Raw genomic sequence first — 25,722 nt, 5'->3', positions numbered from 1 at the left:
TTCCCCTAAAAAGCACAACACTATTTTAATTGTTATTTGCTTAATGCCAGCTAACAGTGATGATCATTGTGTGGACATGGGAAGACATAAGGGAGTGGCTGAGGTTCATGTGCATTTTCCAGGGCACCCCTGAAGAGCCAACACCTTCACCTAAAAGTGCATTGGGATGCAAGTGAGTGAGAGTTAGCATGCTACCGGGATAACTTTGAATCCACTTTATCCTTTGGGAAAAAAATGCAGAAACTTCTGAATTCTCAATATTATTAGTAGCAAATTACTTGTGACACACCAGAGTGTAGAGATCCCTTGTGTAATTATTCCCAGAATGGTCTAACGTCCGTCACACTGAAGAACCCACTTCTGAGCATCTGCTTCCTGCACTCTTAAGTGACTCTCAATAATGAGAGCTTGACCGCGCCCCTCCTTCACACATTCCTGAGAATTTCTCGAGAAGAAAGGAACTGTTACTGATAGAAATATGTCAGATCCCGCTGATGTGTAGGGTCTAAGCAACTTGGAGGACCACTATTTGATATCTTCCTACATTGTCTGGTAGATACAGTGACTAATTCAAGGAAATGGCACCCCTCTCTGGAGGAGTTTAGGAAGGCTCCCTCGGTGACTGTTCACAGCACCCCCTTTTCAGACTTAAAATCTCAAATCACAGATAAGCAAACTCTGGTAAAATACCAAAAACTACCCAAACTGCGTTCAAAAGAAAAAAAGAATATATCTAAAATTAGGATTTTCAGTTCTCATCAAAAGGATTTAAAATTTTATATGCTTAAAATGTCAAATGTCTTACGACCTTTTTTTACTATTTACCGTAAGGACTGAATTTACAACAAGCAGTCAGCATAGGCAAGTTTTCCTAGTTTCCGTTTCTTGTATTTAAATAGCTATCTCCAGGGGGCAGTAGTGGCTATAAAATGGTATAATTCTAATAATAACTATCCTTAGTTATGCGTAGGGGAATGAGGTAGGTGATCACTCTGTTAATTACATGGTTTTCCATAACAATATTGCTGTATTAATATACACATACTGCTGTTAAATGATTTGCATGGTGTGATCTAAAAGCTGTGGCTTTTGGTATTAGGTAAATCGATTAGATATCCACTTTGCCTACCTAACCTATGGTCTTAGGCTAGTCTATTAATCACTGTAAGCCTCAAGTTCCATATTTATGAAAGAGAATATGAGTAGTTACAGTCCATACATTGTTCATGGCAACTTTTTATAAACATTGTCCTTTACTTCCTTCCCTTTACTATGAATGTATATATCGACATAAGAAATAAATAAAATATAACTCAAGACGCAGTTCTCACAAAACAGCCTTAACCGTTGATTAAACTTTTCAAACCATTGCTTCAATCTATCCTTATTACTTTTATTCTTAGAAGTCTTCAAGGCATAACCACATGTTTCAGTAGATAGACTTGCACTCTGTGGAATGAAATTTACAAAGGATCCACGAGATTTGTTTCGTTTATTTGTTTTTTGAGGAGAGACTTCAGTTACAACGCTTGCTCCTTAGAAAGTCAGTCACTGTGTATGAGGGAAAGGCTTTAATTGGGCCACAGCTTGTGGCATCGGTCTTCTCCCTTTGGCCCCCCGTCCTCAGTGTGTAGGGGAAGATACCTTTCTGTGTTTATTCTTTCACCTTACCCATCAAGGAAATAGGGCAAATCCCCCAAGTGCATGGCTTCCTGCCCCTAATTGGGCATCCACACTCTCCCTTCAGCCTTGATCTTTCCTCTTGCAGGTAAAAACAGAAAAGATGGAGAGAAAAACATGGTGGATTCCTTTCTCCCCGTCTGTGCAAGCCTGCCTCCAACCTGGTGATCGTTGACACTCACCATTTCTGTGAAAGACTTTTTTTTTTTCTAACATATTATACTAGATTTGACTAACTCAATCTTGTAGCTTCTGCAGTTCTCCCCACCCCCAACCTAGTTCTTAGAGTATGTTTCCCCTTTTGAAACATGTAAACATACTTTGGGCATAAATATTTTTAAAAATATAACTATAATGCTTCACTAATACCTTAAAAATGCCTAGTGAACTAACTCAGTACATTATATAATGGCCAAGTGAAAGTTTTGTGTTTTCATGTCCTGTTTTTCTTTGAAATTATATAGCCCAGAAATTAGCTCATTATCTGAAAAATGTATGAAGAACTGATGAATTGTATAATACAGGAGTATTGCCATTGAATGTACTGTTTGATTTATTCAAGCAGGTAATGAACAATGTTGTCAAACTCTCTAATGAGACATCATAATTAGGACATAAGCTAAAAGGGGCATTACTCCAGCAGTCTTTTTTTCTTAATCCTAGTACCATACATATTCTTTGGCATGAAAGAATGAAAAGCATTAGTAAACAACTGAAGTCCTACCATGGCTCTGTAGGGTTTTTGGAACAATTCCTGGAATTGGAAAGTGAAAATGGATAGCATGTGGAGGAAACCCTCATCTGAGTAGCAAGATTTTAGTAAAGATGACTAAGCCATTAACAGCATGCATTCATATTTAATTTTATTGACTCCTGCCATCAGCTTTTGTAGATCTTTTGGGTGGAAGGTTGTGATTTTTACTGGGAGGACTTGAGTAGAAGTGGACGATTAAAATTGAGGAGTATATAATTCTTTCTGGGATTGCTTAAATGTTATTGTTTGAAAATGCCTTCACTTTCCCCATTTGGTCAAAGAGATGTGCTTAAAATTCTTATTCCTTCACAATAAATAATTTTGACTTTCTTAAACAGGTTTGTGTTTAGGTATGAGTTTCTCTTTTACTTCATCTAGCAATTCTCTCTGTGGTCAGAAGAACTCTGAAGAAAGCTTTGAGGGAAATGAATATAACTCTTAAATTATTAAATGTGTGTGTATATATATAGTTTAACTTTAAAAATAATTTATTAGTCATCATAAAGAAATAAATGTCTCTGGCTCAAGATGTTACTTATTTCCTTCTTTTATATTTTCTAGTCTCAATTACTGTTCCAAAAGGAGCTATCCTAGAATTTAGACTAGAGATCCAGATTAATTGCCATTTTTGTAAGATGTTTAAAATCAGTTTGAGAATTTTCATGTGTCTGTAAACAGCACCATGGAGACATGTATGAATCGTATTAAGGGCATCTTTCTATGTAGTCCATACTGAAATTATACAACCAAGACCAGATAGGAATATTTTTTATTTTATTTTATTTTATTATTACACTTTAAGTTTTAGGGTACATGTGCACAATGTGCAGGTTAGTTACATATGTATACATGTGCCATGCTGGTGTGCTGCACCCATTAACTCGTCATTTAGCATTAAGTATTTTGTTTTTTAAAGAAATAATAAAAATTCTAAAGGAAATCATAGGACAGATGTGACTTGTACCAGAAAGGGAAGGACAACCTTAAACTATATCAATATCAAGTAGAAGAATTATACAGGTTCATTTATCTTCCTTTAGTCTTGTTCTTATTTCTAACTGGGATCTAAATTTACCTTTATCAATATCAGAGGTTAAGAAAATTACCATATTCCTATTAAATGGTAGAGATATTTAATAAGATTCAGCTTCATCTTAGTACAACTTCAAACATCAACATGATCGGAAAACATTGATTTATATTTTAAAATAGGATATTGGAGCCATTGTCTTAGATAATTTTCAAGGCAAGAACAGGCCTGCAATAAATAATGAGACTTTGACATTCCTTGGTGAAGAAGATGTCTCCTGCCCTAATATGACTGTCACTCAGCAGTTTCAATTTTATGTTTACTTGATTTAAAAAGGGAAGATAAATTGTTCTGAAAAGTTTTTTGTTTCCTTAACATTTCAAAGTTTTCATTGAAATTTGTTGTTTTGGTAAAAATAAACAGTTAACCACAGAATATTTGTACGTGGTGCTTTGCTTTTAATTACTTACTAGGGAATTACCAGTGGAAAAAAGAATGTCACCAGTGTTTTTCCTACTTACACCAGTTCTGCAGCATGAATATTTATATTAAATGTATGTGCTATATGAATACCCCAAAGAATCAGTGGTTTTGGGGGGTTTATTTCCAACTATAGTTGTTTAGAAAGCCAGTGTTTAAGAGGGAGAGAGCAGGTTAGGGCTACTATCTAAGTAGTGGCACCAACTCAAATGATACGTGGGGTGTAGTCACAGCTACTTTACATCCTGTTTATAAATTGAGACACGAGGATCTTAATTTCTAGTCTTCTATCCAATTTGATTTATCAAAAAAATGAATCTTGATTATTGATTAAGAAAATATGGTCAGCTTATAATGTGTGAATGGTCATTTGGAAAATTTATATATTGTTTTCTCACTATCTTTCCTCAAATGTCTAAATTCCTCTTCATTGAATGTTACTACATTTTTAAAGCAGAAATGACAGAACTGATTAACTATATTTCTCCTCATTTTTAAAAATTAGTTTACATGTGAATGAGAACTGAGTAAAAATCAAATCTATATTTTGTTCATACATAGGTATGATTTTCTAAAAACATTTGTAAAATCCAGGAAAGATTACCAAATATATTTATAGCAATCAATAAAGAGTGGGAATGTATTGAATATGAATTTATAAATGGATGATGTGTTTATCTTTACTTATCTGAGTTAACACTGAAACAAAGATTTAAAAAGGCATGATTGGCCAGGCATGATGGTACACACCTGTAATCCCAGCACTTTGGGAGACTGAGATGGGTGGATCACATAAGCCCAGGAGCTCAAGGCCAGCCCAGGCAACGCGGTGAAACCTCATCTCCATAAAAATAAAAAATAAAAATAAAAAATAAAAAAAGCTATGATCAGTATGTTACAGTTTTTGTCATATTTTCCAAAATATTCACTTATATACAAGTAATTCATATTCTCCCCAAAAAGAAAGGTCAGCAACGGAAACCTAATAACATTTTTGAATGTGATACTGACAATGCTGTTTTAAAAATATTGTTTTTAGGATAGTTGTTGAAAATTTGGTCTCATGGCAAATTGATTAGGTTCAGATTCTAACTTTGACATTTACTTGCTGGGTGAACGTGGCCATTTTATTTAACCTATTCCTGTCTGTTTCCTCACCTGTAAAATAGGAAAAATAATAGCACTTACATCATAGGGTTATTGGTAAGAATTATAAAAGATTTGGCAGTGACTTCAATATAAGTACTCAGAAAAAAGCATAATTTTTATTAAAATGTACAATATAAATTTCCCCTTTTCGAATGACTAATAATTTTATACCATGTAAATTTTATATTGTTAGCAGTTCAAGTCCAAAGAGAACAATAGCGTAGACTTGTTGTCATCCAGGTAATTACTTGGAAGTCTTTTGCAGACAGGCACATTTAAGCTGTATAATCTAAATTTGAAAATAGATGTTTTCTCATTTTGAGCGTGTTATACCAGAAAACCCTGTCTTTGATCCCATCTCTGTACTCTGTCGCTGATTAGCTATGTATCTCTGACAACAGCCCTTATAGACTTCGGTGTCCTTTTGTAAAATGGATTATATATATATATATATATATGTTTTAGTGGACTCTTAAATGTATGTGATCTACCTTAAATATTGAAATGTTTCTATTATTTGTCTGTAGTGCATGATTTAATTGTAAAAATGTTGAAAACATAAATTTAGAGAAAGAGAGTAGGGGTGTGGCAAATGAGACTCTGCATTGAACCATGAATGACAGGAGATCATTCAGGCCGTTTCCCCAGTCCTTTACTAGGTTAAAAAGTGACAGAAACAAGTCTCAGTAGCTGTTCGTAGACTTGTTTTTAGCCAACTTTGAAGAACCCCCAAGGTAAGAAACATAACACTAACAAGGACTTTGATAGATCATTATTTTTGTATGCCCCATAGGTGAAATTTTATGGAACATTCTCAGTCAGCATTCTCTAAGAGGGATTTTTAAAGTGAGAGTGAAAGAATATAATGGGTGCAAAACAAGAATAGTAAGAGAGGGGGTCATGCAAATAGGAAAGAAAGAATAGTCCATAGAGGCAGCCACCATCTGAAGTACAGAAAGGTAGCCCAAAGAAGGGTAGCAATTTGAACACTATGATTTTGAATGGGAAAATAAGAATAAAAAAAATCAACACTGAAGTTTGTCCTGCCAACTACAATGAAAGAGGAATTCAATCAGCTGGATAGGCTGAGCACAATTAGTGGTATCCACTCTTGATGACATCCTGTGAGCATTTGAAAGAATCAGGAAACAGAAACAGCAGAAATAGTAGGGATATGATATATGAGCGTAATAAAATGTATTTCAAAAACTCGAGAGCATGGGGTAGGGGGAGGTGGTGACAAGAGAGGAGTGAAGATAAAACTGTATTTATAAAAGCATAAAACAAAAAGCATGCTTTAAATAACTTTTTATTCCCTCCTCCATATTGTTCTTTTTCTCCTCTTTCACCTCTTTCTAACTCCCCAATATTAATGTTAGTGAGAAAAATGGATAAAAAGACTTTGCCAGGTCTAGTCAGAAATATATTTCAGTTCTTTTTCCCCTAACTTCAGATCTTTAATAATTACAGCCAAAGAAAGAAAAAAAAAAAAAAACAGAAGACGAATTTGTCATCTAATGTATCTAGGCATTTAAAATCAGGTCAGATTCCAACAGTCTTTTTCAACTGACCAATTTCCCTCTTTTATGTTAACTTTGGGGTAAACAGTTCTTAGAATCCTTAGCTATCTGGCTGAGAACAGCCTAAGAAACTGGAAGGAGATATCAGTAAAGTAATAGTGAAATAAGCTGCATGCATCAGGCCATTTGCTTACATTTTCCCTGGTTTCCTGAAGGATTTATTGACAGCGCATGGTAATGGAAACTAAAAAAAGAAAAAAAGAAAGAAAGAAAGAAACTCAGGGTTAGAATTATGTATGGTTGGGTTTTTTTCATTGACAAAAGAATCAGAAGAGTGGTCAGTTCCTAAATACCTTCCTTTGTGCTGAGAACAAAGTAGTTTTGTCATTTTATTTTCTACCTCAACACTTTTCTGTCCATTCTAAACAAAAAAATAAGCAAGTAACATCAGCCTACACTGCTTGAAAACCTTCCTGCTGAGAGACACTTCAGGGCTGGCCCTGGGTTGAAGTCCGACCGTCCACGTTTGTCTCCGTGCTCTATTTTTTGCCACAAACTGATTCCTTAATACACAGAGTATCTTCACATTCCCAAATTTTCCTCACCTACATCAAAATTACTGGAAAACATTTTACTTTCTATATTGTCCTATAAACCAAAGAGTATCTGAGACAAGTCTCAAGAAAGTTTATTTTGCCAAGGTTATGAATGCACCTGTGACACAGCCTCAGGAGGTCCTGACGACCTGTTCCCGAGGTTGCTGGGATACAGCTTGGTTTTATGTATTTTAGGGGGACATGAGATATCAATCAACACATGTAAGATGTACATTGGTTCCATCTGGGAAGGTGGGACAACTCAAAATTGGGGGCTTCCAGATCAGAGGTAGATTTAAGGATTTTCTGATTGGCAATTGGTTGAAAGAGTTATTACCAATAGAAAAGAATGTCTGTATTACCATACAGACTTGTGGGTGGTGGAAATCAAGGTTTTCTCCCGCAGATGAAGCCTTCAGGTAGCAAGCTTCCGAAAATAGATTGTAAATGCTTCTTATTAGACTTAAGAAGTCTGTTCTATCAATAATTCCCAAAGGGAGGAGGGTATAATGAGGCATGTCTGGCTGCCCCTTGCCATCACTTCCTGAACTAGTTTTTCAGGTTACTTTTGGACTGCCCTTGCCAAGAGAAGGGTTCCTTTCAGATGGCTGGGGGGCTTAGAATTTTATTTGTGGTTTACTGTCCCTGCTTTAAGTAATAAGTGGTAAATGAATACTCTGTAAACAGATCCCTGACAATGACTGACAAAGTACTAATTAACAACTCCTGCCAGGTAGCTAAGATGCTCAGAAATCTTTTAAAGAAGTAATGACAATAATAATATTGTTAATAGATAAGGTTTCCTGATGGCTTTCTATGTACCAGGCTGATAACTACATTCTTTAAGGACATTATTTCAGTCCTAACAATCATCTGGTTTTTTTTGTTTGTTTGTTTTGTTTTGTTTTGTTTTGTTTGTTTTGTTTTGTTTTGAAAAGGTGTCTCACTCTGTCACCCAGGCTGGAGTGCAGTGGCGCAATCTTGGCTCGCTGCAACCTCTGCCTCCCAGGTTCAAGCAATTCTCCTGTCTCAGCCTCCTGAATAGCTGGGATTAGATGTGTACTGCCATGCCAGCTGATTTTTGTATTTTTCGTAGAGATCCGGTTTCACTCTGTTGGCCAGGCTGTTCTTGAACTCCTGACCTCAGGTAATCCACCTGCCTTGGCCTCCAAAGTGCTGGGATTATAGGCGTGAGTTACCACACCTGGCCTAAAAACAATCTTATATGTTCGGTTTTTATTACTCTTATTTTACAGATGAGTAAACAGGAGCTTAATGATTTTAAGAAACTTGCCCAAGATAAATCAGGGCACAGAACTGAAAGCTGAGTCTATCTTAATTCTAAAATCCCTGTTTTTTAATACAATTATGATTTTAATAGTATTTTTCTCAGGCATTTTTGGGGAGATATTTGTAGGCAATTACTAGATGGAAAAATCTACTTCATATCAGTGGAACCATTACCGAGTAAAATTCCCACACCAGGGTTTTGAAGATACCAACACACCCCTTTCCATTTGTCTTCTCGATTCCACCTCTTCATGATGATATAGTATTTCAAGACAATTGGAAAAATGAAGACTGTATTGTGGATGACAATTATGTTTACAGAACTGCCTGAACATTAATTATAATAAATTTATTTATCTATACACCAAATATTTATGAAGAACCTACCATAGGCCAGACATGTATCCGAGAAAACAATGGACAAGTATAATTATAGTGTTTTGCTCAACAATATTACCCTTAAATGAGTGGATGACTGAATTATTATGCATATAATGTCTCAACAAATACACTAATAATATGCAGCTTTATTCTGACCTTTATGAAATATTACTCATTTGACACCTCAAGAACATCAGAGAATAACAGCAGGGAAATGATTTACATTTTAATGGTTAATGACTAACCTATGATAATTTTGTCTTAAATTCCCTTTAACATTTTCTGAATGCCATACCCCTATGCTCAGAAAAAGTAACTGAATGCATGCATTACAGGGCTTTCTCTTCATTTGAGAAATTCTTTTATTATTCACCTCTAATTTTTTATTTTAACACTCTGAAATATTCTACTTGGTAATTGACTTAGGATGCTGCATTATGTGAAATAATGAACTTCTTGGTTCTGATCAAGAATGTACACTGTATTTCAATGTGTTTTCTTACATATGAAAAATGCAATATGTTCTCTCTGAATATCAAATGTGTTCTGTTATGTGTCTATTTTCAATTATTTAACATTAAGAAGTCTAAGTATACTATTAAAGGTTATAAATTTATAAAAGTTCACTTGCTTTTCTTATATTTATATGTGATATATTTCCAAATAATAAAATTTACTGTCATGGATAGGGTATGTGTCTTGTGTTATTTTAACATTGGTGGTGATGTGTTTTTGTTGATCTGCACACACTTTCTTCCTTGGGACCACTTTAAGGAAATGGGTGAAGGTTTGGGGTGTTGGCCATACCTCTGCAAATACCAATGTTCTTATAAAGAAAAAGGCCATCTAAGCTACAACCCAACTGATATGTAAATATAAAGATATATATTTCAGCTGAAAAATAAAGACAAATGTCCTCTTTAGTATTACATTAATTATGAAAAATGATGGTGCTACTTAATAAAAATTATTAATTATTATATTAAATATGCCTAAATCAATTGGGGGTGGACTCCTTTCTGGTGCAAATAGAACAGGTGATATGTATGTTTAGTTATAAACATTCTGAAATGTCTATACTAGGAGCTGTCTATTAACTGAGAGACTTCTTTAGCTTTTGAAGTGATAGATGCCACTTCACCACTTAAAGGACATTTTTCTCTTATTTTTATTTGTCTTATTTGAAGACAAAAAGCTCTTCAAAGCCCAAAAAGTTGTGTCTCATTTATCTTTTAATTTCTATTTCCCAGCACAGTGCACTGTTGAAAGGATAAAGGAATCATATTGGTACTGAGTTATGAAGCATCTATGAAAACCTATTTTTAACATTGTTTTTTGTTCTGCCAGAACAATTCTTCTAAGACTCTTCAATATAATTTGAGGTTTTAAGAGCATTCCTGGTATATCTCTGAATTGACAATTATTTTCTATATATTATATAAGTAGAAACATTTTTAATATTACTTATTCTTATGACTATAACTAACATGAAATGTATTATGCAAAATGATACATGAAATTATTCCCAGAAATTTCCACTTCAAGTAAAATGAATTACCTATAACATTTAGAGTTATAAGAAAGTATGTGGGCCAGTGCGGTGGTTCACACCTGTAGTCCCAACACTTTGGAATGCCTAGGCATGAGGATCACTTGAGCCCAGAACTCGGAGACCAGCCTGGACAACACGGTGAAACCCAGTCTCTGCAAAATAGTACACACATGCACACAAAAATTAGTTGGGTGTTGTGGAGTGCTTGTAGTCCCAGCTACTTGGGCGGCTGAGCTGGGAGGATCCCTTGAGCTGGGGAGGCAGGGAGAGGCTGCAGTGAGCCATGATCATCCCCACTGCACTCCAGCCTGGGTGACAGAGTGAGACCCTAACTCAAAAAAAAAAAAAAAAAGCCACAAAGAACAAAGAGGATGTGTTCAGTTCTGGGGAGGCAGAATGACAATAGACCAAATGTTCCCATATCTAAACTGAATTGTGCTACCATCTGATTCATGCATTCAGCAAGAATTCATTAAATCATGCTATGCTACAATCTGTTAGGTCCCCTTGGTGCCAATTGCATATAATGAGTCAGAGATTACTATATCTGCATAACAATGTCATTTTTAAATGATAGCATTTATCCCCTTCCTTAAAAAGAGATACATGAAATCATTCAGTGAAAACTACAAGTGATATCACTTCTTATAATCTATATTTAAAAGAAATGCAGACACACTGATTATATTGGACAAATGTTCTTTAGATTAATGGTTAGAAGACATTTTTATATTCTAATGTGTGTTTGACTCACTAGATGGAATTCACTGATTCATTACCCAAATTTTCATTTCAGGCCCTCCAGGCCCTCCAGGTGGTCTGAGAATAGAAGACATTAGAGCCACTTCTGTGGCACTTACTTGGAGCCGTGGTTCAGACAATCATAGTCCTATTTCTAAATACACTATCCAGACCAAGACTATTCTTTCAGATGACTGGAAAGATGCAAAGACAGGTGAGTTTTATTTGTCTGATTAATCCGTGCATGTTTTCAAAGTGAATTCTTTTCTCAAAAACAAAAATTTGGAGGTTTTAAAAATGTCATTATCTACCTTGAAAGGCTTTCTTTCTTAAATTTTTAAAAATGTATTCTAATATTTTGGTAATGAAGAAAATTACATAGAATTTACACATTTAAATGTGTTAAAGCTATAGAAAAAGAAGTATCATTTCTAAATCAATATATAATGGAAAGCAAAATGAGGCCTCCTGGGTTTCTTACTTGAGTTTTGTGTGAGATTTACTGCCCCAAAATCATTGGGAAGTCTATTTTTGAGCAAATAGCATTTATAGCATATTATTTATGACCCTTTTTATTTGGGTATATATGTACTATAGTTCTGAATTTCTAAAAAACCACATTGATCATAAATCTTAAATTAAGCATCCAAATCTTACTACTATAACCCTTTATGTGAATGATCTCACCCGGTTTGAATTTCCTCAAAACAGATTTTTAAAGACATTTTGGATCTTTCAACCTTTTTCTTTTCTTATATTAAGATTTTCTAAAGTTGATCGGGAAAAATTAACTAAGAATAAGTGGGTACTTTCCTTTGTCTACAACTTTGCCATTTGTCATGACTAGCCTACAATATCACACATTAATACATATATTTTCTCCTGTAAAATGGAAGATTGAAGACCTTTTTGATAAAATAACCTGTTTATCTTTGTAACTTTTGACAATATTTTTAAACAAACTTGTCATTGCCAGAATTCTTTAAGATGGAAAAGAGGAGACATAGAAATATTTTCCCAGTTGTCACAAGAGGAGAAAAGAGACACGAGTGTGTGAATAAAATGTTCCTCCTTTTTAAAAAACTAAAAAAAAAAAAATACTCTAATCTCCCAAATCTGCTTTCATTTTAGATTTATCTTAACATAATGGAAATCCCATTTCCCAAATGCCAATATTCGTATTGCTCACTAAGATATTTTAATTTAAATTTACTTCTATTTGATACTTCTCTCCCTCCAGGGAAATAAATCAAATATAAACTTGAGGTCTGTTGCAAGGATTTAGGATATATTTTAATATCAGATGATTCCCCACCTAAGTGTATAAAGTTGCAATAAATTAGAAATAGGTGAAATATTTCCATTACATTATGCTTATTGTTTTAAGAATTATCTGTAAATATTCTTGACAAAATCAGATCATCTGAAAAATAATTTTAAAAACCTTTTAGATACTTTATAAACCTAAAGCATGGGCAGTTTCTACTTTTCTGAAGAGAATGGAAAAGTATGATAATAATGAAACTATTAGAAATCTAGCCACATTAAAATAAATAAATGGTTTAAAATTGGTTTGGCCCTGAGAAAAGAAATACTAATTGCAATCATTTTCATTATTTATGTATGCTTACTATGTAGCTCAATTTAAATATGCTTCTTATTTTAAAATATCCACTAGAAAGTAAGTTCCATGGAGGTAAAAACTGTTTTATTCACTGTTCTATCTCTAGCACCTATATCAGGGCCCACAGTGCTCATTCATTAAACATGTTTATTGAGTCCCCACTGTGTGCCAGAACCTATTCTAGATGCAGTATGTATAGGTGAGTAGCAGTGAACAAAATAACAACAACAAAACCTGTCTTCAAGGAGCTTATACTATAGTAGAAGAGATGCCAATACAGAATTAAAATATATAGTAAGTCATGTGGTGATGAATGCTAGAGAGAAACAACAGAAAAGAGGAATGGGGAAGTAGGAGATGTGTTTTAAATAGGGTATTTCTCATGTTCTCACTCATAGGTGGGAACTGAATAATGAGAACACTTGGACACAGGGTGGGGAACATCACACACCGGGGCCTGTCTTGGGGTGGGGGGAGGGGGGAGGATAGCATTAGGAGATATACCTAATGTAAATGATGAGTTAATGGGTGCAGCACACCAACATGGCACATGTATACATATGTAACAAACCTGCACATTGTGCACATGTACCCTAGAACTTAAAGTATAATAAAATAAATAAATAAGTAAATAGGGTACTTCTGATATTAGTAATAGCCACTGCTGCTTTCTGAAAGTTCCTGTTTCCATTATATATCTTTTCCAATTCTTCTACTTTCATTGAATTTGGGTCTCTGAATCTAAAGTATGTTTTCTGTTGGCCACATATAGTTGGATTTTTCATCCAGTTTGATAGTCTCTGCCTTTTGATTGAATTAATCAATTAACATTTAATGTTATTATTGATACAGTTGGATTGTAGCTGCATTGTATTTTTGCTTTCTAAATATTTTACTATTTTTGTTCCTCTTTTCCTTGTTCACTGCTTTCTTTTGGAAGAAGTGAGCATTTTCTAGTGTAACATTTTAATTCCTTTGATGATATTCACCGTGTGTGTGTGTGTGTGTGTGTGAGTGTATGTGTGTGTGTGTGTGTATATGTATAATCCTGCTCTGAAGGGAAGTTTATATTCACTATACATGTGTATATTCAAACACATACATACTTAATGAATACTCTAGGGCTTACCAGATACATTTGAATTTATCAGAATAGGTTTTATAATTTTATTAGCTTAAATTTTCAGTGAATATGAAAGTGTTTCTCCTACATAGTTCTATTTCATTCTTCCTCTTTTGTGCTATTACAGTACTATATATATATACTATATATTATATTACTATATATTAATAGCATATATAGTATTATAGTTATATATTACTATAATACTGTATATTAATATTTTGTTGTATATGCTATTATATTATAGCATATTTTATTATATGCTATGTCATATATAGTAATATATATATTGCTATAATAGCATATAATATATGCTATTAATATTTAGTAATATATTATTAAATATATTACTCACACACAGAGGATTAAATATATTATGCACAAAAGAGGAAGATAAAATAAAGCTATCTAGGGGAAACACTTTTATACTCAGTGAAATATATATAAATATATATATTACATCTCTATATGTCACAAACCCAATAATCTTATATTAATATTATCACTTTCTATAAATGTTTGCCTATTAAACCAATATGTTTATATTATCCTTTGTTAATTTGTCTGTTATATCATCCTTTATATTTACTACTTCTAATCCTCCTCACTTGTTCATGTTGATTTGAATTTCATCTGTCTAAGTCTATTTTGCATTGCTATAAAGAAATATCTGAGGCCGGGTGATTTTGAAAGAAAAGAGTTTTATTTAGCTCACAGTTCTGCAGGATATACAAGAATCATAGTGCCAGCATCTGCTCCTTGCGAGGGCTTCAGGAAGCTTTCATTCATGGTGAAAGCAAATTGGCTTGTCACATGGTGAGAGACGGAGCAACAAAGAGAGAAGCAAGGTCCTAGGCTCTTCATAACAATCAGTTCTTGCATGAGCTAATAAAGCAAGAACTCACTCATTATTGGAAGAAAGGCACAAAGTCATTCATTGGGAATCCACCCCCATGACCCAAACTCCTCTTATTAGGCCCCACCTCCAATATTGGGGATCAAATTTCAACATGAGATTTAGAGTGGACAAATATACAAACTATGTATCACCATCTGATATGATTTCTTTACAACTTTGCTCCTACCTGTCCCCTTTCTGCAGCTAGTATCAAATATATTACATTTAAATATATTATAGATCCAATAAGACAATTATATATATACATGCATATATAAATGCACAACATGTGTGTGAATATATATACATACATATATAGTTTTCTACAATTACTTTTAAATAAGTTAAGAGAAGATAGAAGAAAAAATAAGTATTTATATCATCTTTTATAATTACAAAATTACCTTTACCAACGCTCATTATTTTGGGGGAGTTTATTCAAATTGCTGTTTGGGATCAACTACTTTCAACTTGAAGAACTTTAATTTTTTTTGTAAGATAAGTCTTTTAGTAACAGTTTCTCTCAGTCTTTGTTTATCTAGGAGTGCATTTTGCCTTTGGTTTTAAAATATATTTGCTTGGATATGATATTCTTGGTTGACAGCTTTGTTTTTCTTTTCTTTTTCACTGCTTTGAATATGTCATCTTAGATGCCTTTTTCAGGCTGAGAAGATTGTTTTCTATTCTATTTGCTGAAAAGTGTCTCAAAATCCCTTTATATTTACCAGTATATTTATTGTATCTGGGTTCCTCATTCCTTTCTGTAAAACTGTTTTTTTATCTGGTATAATTTGCATTACTAAGAAACTTATAGCATTTCAAATTGTTCAGGTTGTTGGACTCAAAGGTTTTTACATTTTTTCTATCAGAAAATGTCTTTAATTTCATCTTTAAGTATTATTTTTATTTCATACAAATTCCAAATTGCTCTTCATTTTACTTTGATCACTTTAAAAACATTGTTCTGTTGTCTTCTGTCTCCATTGTTTTGGGTGAGAAGTCAGTTATTGTTTTAATCATAATTCCCTGCACTTGATATGTCCCTTTTATGTGACTGCTTCAAGATTTCTTTTTGTATTTGCTTTTCAGCTTGATAAAATGCATTTATCCTAATGGAGCTTGGCTTCTTGTATTCTTAGGTTGATATTTTCTTCAACTTTGGAAAATTCTTAGCCATTCATTACCTCTTCAAATATTTCCTCTGCTCTACTCTCTCTTCTTGGTTTCTCTTGACACATATGTTAGATTGTTTGATGTTGTTCCACAGATAATGGACAGTGTGTGTGTGTCTGTGTGTGTGTGTGTGCACGCGCGCATGTGTCTGTTTATCTGCGTGTCTGTGTTTCTGTATGGATAATGGCTAATTTCCTCTCTTGCTTACATAGATAATTTATTTTGTTGGATTCGGTCTGTGAATAATCCCATTAAAATACTTTTGACCTTCTGCTTTATTGTGTTCAGGAATTTTTATTTCTAGCATTTGGCTGCTTTTAATATTGTTCACATAATATTCCATGGGAATTTCCTATTTGTTTATACAAGTTGTGCATGTTTTCCACTTGACATTTTTACATACTTAACATAGTTATGCTAAAACCCTGTGAGATGATTTAAACATCTAGACCATCTTAAAGTCTAGCTCTGTTGATTTATTTTTTCTTTCTTGACAGTGGGTCATATTTCTTTGTTTGCTCATGTGTCTGATAACTTTTTGCTCAATTCCAAACATTGTGTATAGAAGAACAGTGATTACTAAAGTAAATATTAATTGATGTCTGGGAAAGTGCATGTCATTACTTTAGGGACTGAGTCAATCAGATTTGTAGTTGAGATGATCTGAGCATTGTTAGATTCAGTTTAGCACAGGCTTCAAGTAATTTGAATGTATGATCAGACCTCCTACATATCTGAGTGTCTGGAGGTTTTCCTGTCCTACTATCAGATTTCGGCAGACTCTTCTACGTTGGACCCCACAGAGGGCTCTTTCAGTTCCCCTGCTTCTGCCCAGATACCTGCTGCTGATAATCAGTCTAAAGCCCAGAGTGCTCGGGCTTTTTACTCAGTTCTCCTTCTCTTCCCTTAGACTTCAACAGGTCCAAAGCACCTGTCCCTCACAGGGGAAGCAGATCTCTCTCAGCACTCCTGCCACTATCTCATGTTTGTGGTATCAGTGCCGCAGAGGGAAGTCTTTTTTGGCTCTTTTGTTCTGCCCCAAAACTTTCTTGAGTACACATGATGAAGGCCTATGAAAAATAATTGTCAAATTACTATAGATTCTCCTTGTTCTTTGATCTCCCCATGTTTTTAAACAGCCATACCAGCCTATACTTTGTCTGTAAATATCTGTTAGAAGTTAAACTGTTTTCTTCTTGCTAACATCTGTGACTACAACCTTCTTTCATCACTGTTCTACCAATGATGGATTTTAGTCCATTGTGTCTTCACAAACTCAGCTCTCTAATGGGCTTTGAAAGATGGTGGTTTATAGATTATCTATGTGTTCTTTTTGTTAGTGTACTAGTGAAGTTCTCTTGTGACTGCATCCTAAGTGGAAGTGAAAAATATTTTCTGCAACAAATACAGAAATAAAAATCATATGGTTTTTATTTATAGTGTGACCACTAGGAAACAAAGGTACAGGATTAAATTCAGTTTCATGAAGGTAAATACATAAGATATGAAATAAATATGTTTCAAAGATATCACTTTTCAGTGTTCCAAAGATTAAATTTAGAATAATGAGATGAAGAAATAGACTATGTACTTTTAAGGCAACCTATTGTAAATTTTACTTCTCTTGGACTGTTTTTAGCAGATGGACAGCAGACAGCTTGATGCTGTTCCTGGAGTTCTACAAGATGCTCAGGTCATTGTTAGAAAATTGTGTTGATTCTATGCTGCTGCTTTCAGAGGACAAATGATAGAATATTGTTAGTGATGGTGTGTGTTTATGTAAGAGGCTGTTGGCCAGAACATGAAGAGGCATAGTAACCATGCTATGAGAAATAGTTAAGAGAACCTGGAATAGATTATCCAACATGAAGAAAATATGTTTATATTTAAATTTCTGTCTTATGTAAGACTGAGTTGATTATTAAAATTTTTCTGCAGTTAACATTTTTGCACATAAATGTTTCTCTATACTTTAGATTATTTCCCTAAAATAGATATTTATAAATTAAATTGTTGAGTGTAAACAGCCAAAACCCATGAGCTATATTATATAATCGCTCTGCAATAAAGTAGAACCAGTTTTTATTCCCATCAGCAGTATTTGAGTATCTCTTCTGCCATATCTTTACCTAGTATTAGTATTATCTTTTTAAAAATGAAAACTCTCTAGGTTTATTGTAGGACAGTATCCTTTTTTTTTTTGCCTTTCTGTTTCTTCAGTTTTTGTAGTTCTCATTTCAAACATGAATTTCTAGATTTTTATGAGGCTACATTCGTATTTCCCTTAGAGAAGGATCAAGGATTCACACCTTCTGAGATGCCAGAGCACAGCTTGCTTTACTTTTGCTTCATGGAAATTTGCCTAACCTATGGCTCCTTCCAGAGTCCTGCCAGGCGATCCATGGGTTGGGTCTAGGACCTGTAACATAAGACTGAGTAGGTGCATTAGAACCAGTGAGAAGCCTTTAAATTCTCATTTCCAGTCTCAAACAGACACCCGAATTTTTATTTAGAATCTCTGAGTGAGTAGGTTTGTTCTGCGTACTTACAAATATTTGGGTTTTAGATTGAAATGGGGGACATCAAAGATTCTGCCTGTGTTCGGATCTTAAAGAAATACCAGGACTCACTCAGGTAACTTGTAAAAGTCTACAATGGAGGGGCTTACATTGGCTGGAGTTATTCTTGACACAATCTGTTTTCTAGTCCTGAAGTCATTCTGGCTGTTTCCAAAGCTGCTCAAACAATTAATCAGTGTGCTCTAAAGCCAGGGTACCACGAGCATGATTTCCAGGCAACTAAAACACAATGAATTATTGGTCTTATGATACCCATGAGACTTGATTCTCTTTTCCTCAAAGAATGGTGGAAACTTCTTTTTATACTAAGCCTTAGGGCCTCAAGGCATTTGTAAATAGATCTTTGAATTATTGCTTATAGCTGGTTGCTAAACTGAGTACTTTGGCCTAAGTACTAAAGTAAGAACTAAGGTCTCCTGCTTTATATCTCTTTGCTTAAAATTTACACTAAAAGTAAAACAAATGTTTAAAGAACTACCCATTTAATACACAAAGTTTAGTTTTTTTTAAAAAGAGAGATGCCTCTAACAGGTATTATACTGTTAAGATCTGATTTTTCACTGCTGAGATTAACTGTATTGCCTGACTCAGAACTGATCCGGTTAAAAATCAGGTCTAGAACAAGGTCTGCTCCTGATCCATCCCCAGTATTTGCCTCCATTATGCAAAGTACTTTACTCTCTTTCTGGCTCCAAGAATAACAAACAGGTTGCAAGGAACTTGGCTGAAGAAAAAGGACACAAAGTCTCTCCGTTCCTGTTTCTCTTCATTTGGCTTGAGGCATAAATCAGCTTCCAAAGCAAAGCTGACTTCTTTAGGGAGCAGGCCTCTGCTCCCAAACTGCATAGGTGATTTTGGAAGCAGTAAAAAAAGAAGAAAGAGAAGAAGAAAAAAGGATCCAATAGTTCCTACCAAGGCTTAAGGAATAGGAGAGAAGATTGCATTAGGTACAAGTCCATTTATGAAGACATTTAGGGCTCACAATAAAACATATAAAATGTGTTTTAAAAGTAAAACCATGTTTTTAAAAAGCATACAAAGCGGCAGTGGAAGAGATAAATGAGAATCAACTCACAATTGAAGGGAAAGGAAGAGGCCTTAAGAAGATAGAGTAGTACTATCTGCTTTAGACAGGACAGGACAATTTATGGGCTGAATACATGACAATATAGAGTCATGGAGTGATGGATATTATGTGGTGGGGCAAGGTAAAAGAGTGCCCTCCTTCTCTTACCTGCCAGATTCAAGGATGAAGAAGACACTAAAGTGATTGCTATAGACAAAGCTATGCTTCTTGCATTGAGACACTGTCCACTCTAAATAGACACAAACTTTAGAATTTGTATTACATATATATTTTAAGCAAAAATGTGTTAAGTACTTCTATTTGTAAAACATCATGCTGGGCATACTAGGCCCTGAGGGGTTTCAAAACATGAATAAAAAGTAGAAGAAATGTATACATGGCCACAAATGATAGCTAGGAACAAGCAAGGGGGAGACAGAAGAAATATATTGAGTGTGGGCCTGATGTGGACCTAGCCAGTCTTGGAGTTCCATTTGTAGTGATGATATGGGCTACTTAGCTCAAGATAAGAGCTGGGAAAATAGACAGAATGTGTTTTAAATTATGTACTTCTGATGTGGTTGGGGTCAGAAGTGCCACCGAGATTTGCAGAAGTGAAAGCAGCTTAGAGAGAAGAGACACTTTTAATTCTTGGTACATCTTTTAAAAATGATAGACGTTAATCATGTTTTTGCTAAATTATTCCTACTACTTACATAGATGGTTTTATTGAGGGGATATTATAACTATCTACCAAAACATGTTTGTTTTAGATATTTGTATTCTCGTAGGTACTGATGTTAATAATAATTGGGTTTGTTCTAAAAAGAAGAGTTGTCAAGCTATTAGCAATCCTGGTGGGAATACTATTTTTAAATATTTACAGCAAATTCCTTCCTTAATAATTCAGAATGTCCATTCTGGAATTCCATCCCCTTAACTTGCACTTCGTTTTCCCCCTTTGAGAGAGTTTCATGCGTCTTTGGACCAAGGGGTTCTTCCTAGGGTCCACCTGCTTGAGGTCATGACTCTGAGTCTGGTTGCTTATTCTTCCTTTCTTCATCTCACTCGTTAAAATCAAAGCCTTGGCTCCTCAGCTGGAATCCAGATCTAGCATAAAATGACTCCTGTTGACTTTTCTTGCCTTACCTACCATCATTCCTTCACATATTTTTGGTGGTCAACTATGATCTTCTACTTTATGAAAATGTCTTCCATTTGTTTGGGATATTTTTCATACTGGATCCTCACACTTTTTATATGCACTCAAAATCAATCAATCAACTGCAGCTTCTCCACACATCCACCTGGTTCTTCTTTGTCTGTCCTAGCAGATACCTGCCCTTACCTGTTGACCTCCCAGCTTCCTGGAAAAGCCCCAGTGTAGCCTTGACTATCATAAGAACACAATATCCTCATTCTTTAAAATGCTTCCAACATTTCCATCCTTAAAACCCTTAAATTGTGCTGGAGTTTTGAGACTAGGAAGCAGGGGAGCAGGTCAGACTGCCTCAAGCCTCCTAAAACACTTTTGTACTGTACACCCCTCAACCCCTGCCAAACTCAAGAATTATAAACTCACAAATAGCTCCATCAGCTTCTGCCTTTAAGGTTCAGCATTAGTTTTCTAGGGTTGCCAACAAATTAACATAAACTTGTTAGCCTAAAATAAGAGAAATTTACTCTCTCATAGTTTGGAGACCAAAATCAAGGTGATGGCAGGGCTGCATCCTCTCCAAAGGCTCCATTCCTTACTTCTTTCAGCTTCTGATGGCTCCACATGTCCCTTGGCTTGTGGCTACATCACTTTCATATCTACCTTGGTGGTCTCATGGCCTTCTGCTCTTCTAGGTGTGACTCTTCTCTGTGTCTTTCTTTTATAAAGACATTTGTCATTGGATTTAGAGCCCACCTAGAAAATTTAGGATAATCCTCCCCTAAGATTCTTAACACTTACAACCTTAATTTGAGGGTCTGCCAAGCCTTTTTTTTTTTCCATATAAGATGACATTTACAGGTTCTGGTAATTTGGACATGGACATTTTTTGGGTGGAGAAAGGTACCATTTAACCCAATACAGCCTGTTTTCTATAAGGGGTTAAAATCATTGAAAAGTGTCCAGTAAAAAAGGGCTACCTTGGCCGGGTATGGTGGCTCACGCCTGTAATCCCAGGACTTTGGGAGGCCAAGATGGGTGGATCACGAGGTCAGGAGATCGAGACCATCCTGGCTAACACGGTGAAATGCCGTCTCTACTACAAATACAAAAATTAGCCAGGCGTGGTGGCATAAGCCTGTAGTCCCAGCTACTCGGGAGGCTGAGGCAGGAGAATGGCGTGAACCCAGGAGGCAGAGCTTGCAGTGAGCCGAGATCACGCAACTGCACTCCAGCCTGGGTGACAGAGTGAGACTCCGTCTCAAAACAAACAAACAAACAAACAAACAAAAAGGCTACCTTACTCAGCGTTATCACTTCACTCTGTAAACAGCCCTTCACAAACCAAAACTTCACTTTACTTCTTTCAATTACCTAGAAAAATGTCCTTATGCATGTGAATTAAAACAAACAGTTTCCGATTTGGTGTGAGGGAGGAGTGAAAGAGGAGATAAAGAGGTAGAAATCCTTAATGAATCTTAATAAATCAAAACAGAGGCGAAGGTAAAGGGAAACTTTTAATCAGAAAGTCAAAAATATATGTCAAATCTACAGAACAAATCCATAAGAAAATAAGAAATTAGATGGCAAAAGTAGTGTCTAGCAGAGTTAAAATTATGGCAGGGTGAGATGGGACAGTCTGAGCCATGCGAGAATTTGTCCAAAAGTAGAAACTGGACCCTGGGGTGCTTAGCATTTATTGTGTTGATGGACACGTCATCTTTAAAAATTATGTATTCATGGTCTACGTTGCCAGATAAAACTTCCCTAAATGATAAGATATTGAGTCATAGACAAGCCTACAGGTACAGGTATTTATATGGATACGTTGATTATTAAAAACACGTGGAAATATTTGAGGCAAGCTTATAATAATGCACAGATCTGCCTTGGTTGCATGTTTTATTGTACCTCTATTAAATAAGCAAGCTAAGATCACATTCCACCCATAATTTATCATCTAATCTATATTAGTATCTAGTAGCATGAATTCTGAGGGATACTTAACAAATCTTAATAAAATTATTATGACATTTATTATCACTTGTCCAAATGATTTGAGTATAAATCTATAAAACCAAGTAAAAAGGATATAAACATTAACCTTTTCTACCTAGTTATAAATCGTTTGCTAGCCATAGACTATATCAGTGGCAATACATAAAATTTTGCTGCTCCAATTGTACCTTTATCTCAGGAAATCTTTTTAGATTGCACCTTCAGAATACAGCTCCTTGCTATTCAAGGTGCAGTTCATGGACTAGCACCAAGCCTGGAGGCTTGTTAGACATGCAGAATTGCAGACTCCCTGCCTCAGACTTACTTACATAGGTGATTCATATGCATATCACTCTTTGTAAGTTTATTATTTATTAAACCTCTTCTCTTACTCCCTTGAAGTTAACATTTTGTCATTCCTAGTTGTAGTTTTTACTTCAACTCAGTGTAATATATGCCATTCTCCCTGAAATAGTAAAATAAAAAGGGAAGTTATAAAAGTGATAAGTTAATCAACCTGTATTCTCTATTTACTATTTATTTTATTCAGATCCCCCAATTATTGAAGGAAATATGGAGGCAGCAAGAGCAGTGGACTTAATCCCATGGATGGAGTATGAATTCCGCGTGGTAGCAACCAATACACTGGGTAGAGGAGAGCCCAGTATACCATCTAACAGAATTAAGACAGACGGTGCTGGTATGTATATAGAAGAAACTTGAAATTTTAAAAGATTTGTAAATACAGTGCCACTTTCATATATGGTTGAATGTATTTGAAAATAATGCTCTGAGGTAAGTGATTCATCTGAAAAGCATGTGTGTGTATTTCACTATCAAGACAGTCAAAAATCAAAAGAGGAAATATGAAGTTTAAGAATATTTTAAGACAGTCAAAAATCAAAAGAGGAAATATGAAGTTTAAGAATATATTAATTAAGAATTAATATAGAGGAAGAGGTGAATAGGAACTACTGACAATGCCACTGGAGACCATTGGAATGACGTAAGTATTTAGATTATAAACTTTAATGTAAATTCTGAATCTTAACTAGGCAGACTCTTGCTTGATTAAACATGTTTCATGATTTAGGAGTTTCATAATTCTGTGTCTCTCTCGAACTCGTTTATAACTGAATGGCCAAGTCAGTGGATATTTTATGGTAAATACCAACTGCAATTAAATAGCCTTTAGAGCAGGAAATACTCTATTATTTTTTCCTTCTCCCCTATATCACTAAGGAAAAATGTTGTTCTGATTCTAATGATAGCTCTTCTTTTATTATTCCCTATATCAAAAAAAAATGTAGCCTCTCTGAGCTCATTTGACTAGGACTTGCCAAACTTCAGTGTTTTAGGTGGTGTAGAGAAGATTTTAAATGAATGGCAGAGTTCCATTAAAATGCTACTGTGATCTCTTAATATCACTTCTCTACATTTCTGTTTACCTCAGTTCCTTGGCCTAACTTCTAAATATAGTAATGAGTTCTAATGTCTTTAAACAGGGACTGCCATAAGTAAACTATCTCTTAAAGTTTCATGTAATTTAATGTAATTTATTAGATAAAAAAGGATAATTCTGAAATTAAGGGGCCAAAGCACTAAAATACCTGGTCTGTGTTCAATATTTTCACATCCATTTCATTTAATCCTCATAATAACATTTTGACATAGGTAGTCCTATGCTCATGTTCATTAATGGGCAATAAACTCAGAGACACTAAATAGTTTATCTAAGTTAATATGACTAATTGCAAGATTCAGAATTCAAATTTAGATCTGACAGCTGTTCTCATACATTGAGTTTTCTCAAAGTCGGCTTCTCAAGCAGGATTCTAGAAACACATCTATTTATATGAATCTTTATTAGAGTTCTAATAGAAACTTAGATTTCATCCTTAACTATGATACTAGATATGACCTAAACACTAAATTTTTTGTGTTAGCATATCCACCTACAAGATGAACACTAGTGTTTGCTTTTCTCTACCTCACAGAAATTCCATCAGGATATGTAGGTAATCTAAGATGAAGCTTTATAGGAGACAGATACCACATAGCCAGGATTCTTGTGTTTGGTTTTTATTATTATTCCCTAGAGCTGCATATGTTTGTAATAGAGGCTTCTGTATTATGGACTGAACACTGTTGCTCTTTCTTTAAAAACAAAAATATAAAGAAACTGTGGCATGATTCCACTGGTGGTTTACCTATGTAATTTTATACTGACAGATCATGTATTTGATTTGATTTAACAAGCATTCACTAAAATTGCAGAAAAATACTAAGTGATTAAATTGGCCTAAACAAACATCTCAGGTAAAATATTTTTACTTACCTATCTCAAATACAGACCTTTAATCATGGAGTTTAATTAATTTTCTGTGATTTCTTGACTAATAAAATATGACCTAAGTCTTAGCTGGACACCATTCTTTGAAGTAAAAATCGTCAGAGAGAAAGGATACTTTCTTTGACACTGATAATAGATGTAGGCCTCCCTCCTTCTTTCTTGGAATTTTGTTGCAAATATTATCTGTATTATTTATCTCAGAAAATGATTTCTTTACAATATATAGGCTCATCATCTAGACATGATTACCATAAGATCTGTCTTAAATTATTTTTTAATCTCAAAGTAGAAGTGACAACATTAAATATTTTTTAAGAATAATAATAACAAAAACAATGTCTCGGAGAGATTCAATCTAATTCTTTCATACCTAGATGTCTGAATATAATTTATACTTAAGATCATATCTAGAGCTGGTTCCACGGGGTAATGGTGAACACTCTGGACTCTGAATACTTAAGATCATATCTAGAAGTGATATGCTCACTATCAGTGGTTCGCATGTAACTCTGAAGAATATTTACCATGATGTCTACTTATCCTTAAATGTTAGGAAAAAATTGTTTCCAAGTAATATCA

The 25,722-nt window shown here is 34.6% G+C and overlaps 1 protein-coding gene across 10 annotated transcripts in view; it reads left to right on the top strand.

The window, feature by feature from the left end:
- Nucleotides 1-25,722, top strand: part of CNTN1 (contactin 1) — a 384,511-nt gene that overhangs the window by 281,984 nt on the left and 76,805 nt on the right. For 7 of the 10 annotated variants that reach the window (XM_003825727.4, XM_055095741.2, XM_055095740.2 and 4 more), the window contains 2 exons: nucleotides 11,229-11,387; nucleotides 23,341-23,490. In XM_003825727.4, the coding sequence (XP_003825775.3) occupies nucleotides 11,229-11,387; nucleotides 23,341-23,490 (309 nt within the window). Of the gene's footprint in view, nucleotides 1-1,768; nucleotides 9,567-11,228; nucleotides 11,388-23,340; nucleotides 23,491-25,722 lie in introns of those variants that run through there. The other 3 variants (XM_008951055.3, XM_055095743.2, XM_057299469.2) reach the window with 1 other exon arrangement.

Source organism: Pan paniscus, chromosome 10, assembly GCF_029289425.2.
Source record: "Pan paniscus chromosome 10, NHGRI_mPanPan1-v2.0_pri, whole genome shotgun sequence".
NCBI lineage: Eukaryota > Metazoa > Chordata > Mammalia > Primates > Hominidae > Pan > Pan paniscus.
The sequence above is the reverse complement of the archived record's forward strand: the minus strand, read 5'-3'. Positions and strand labels throughout refer to the sequence as shown.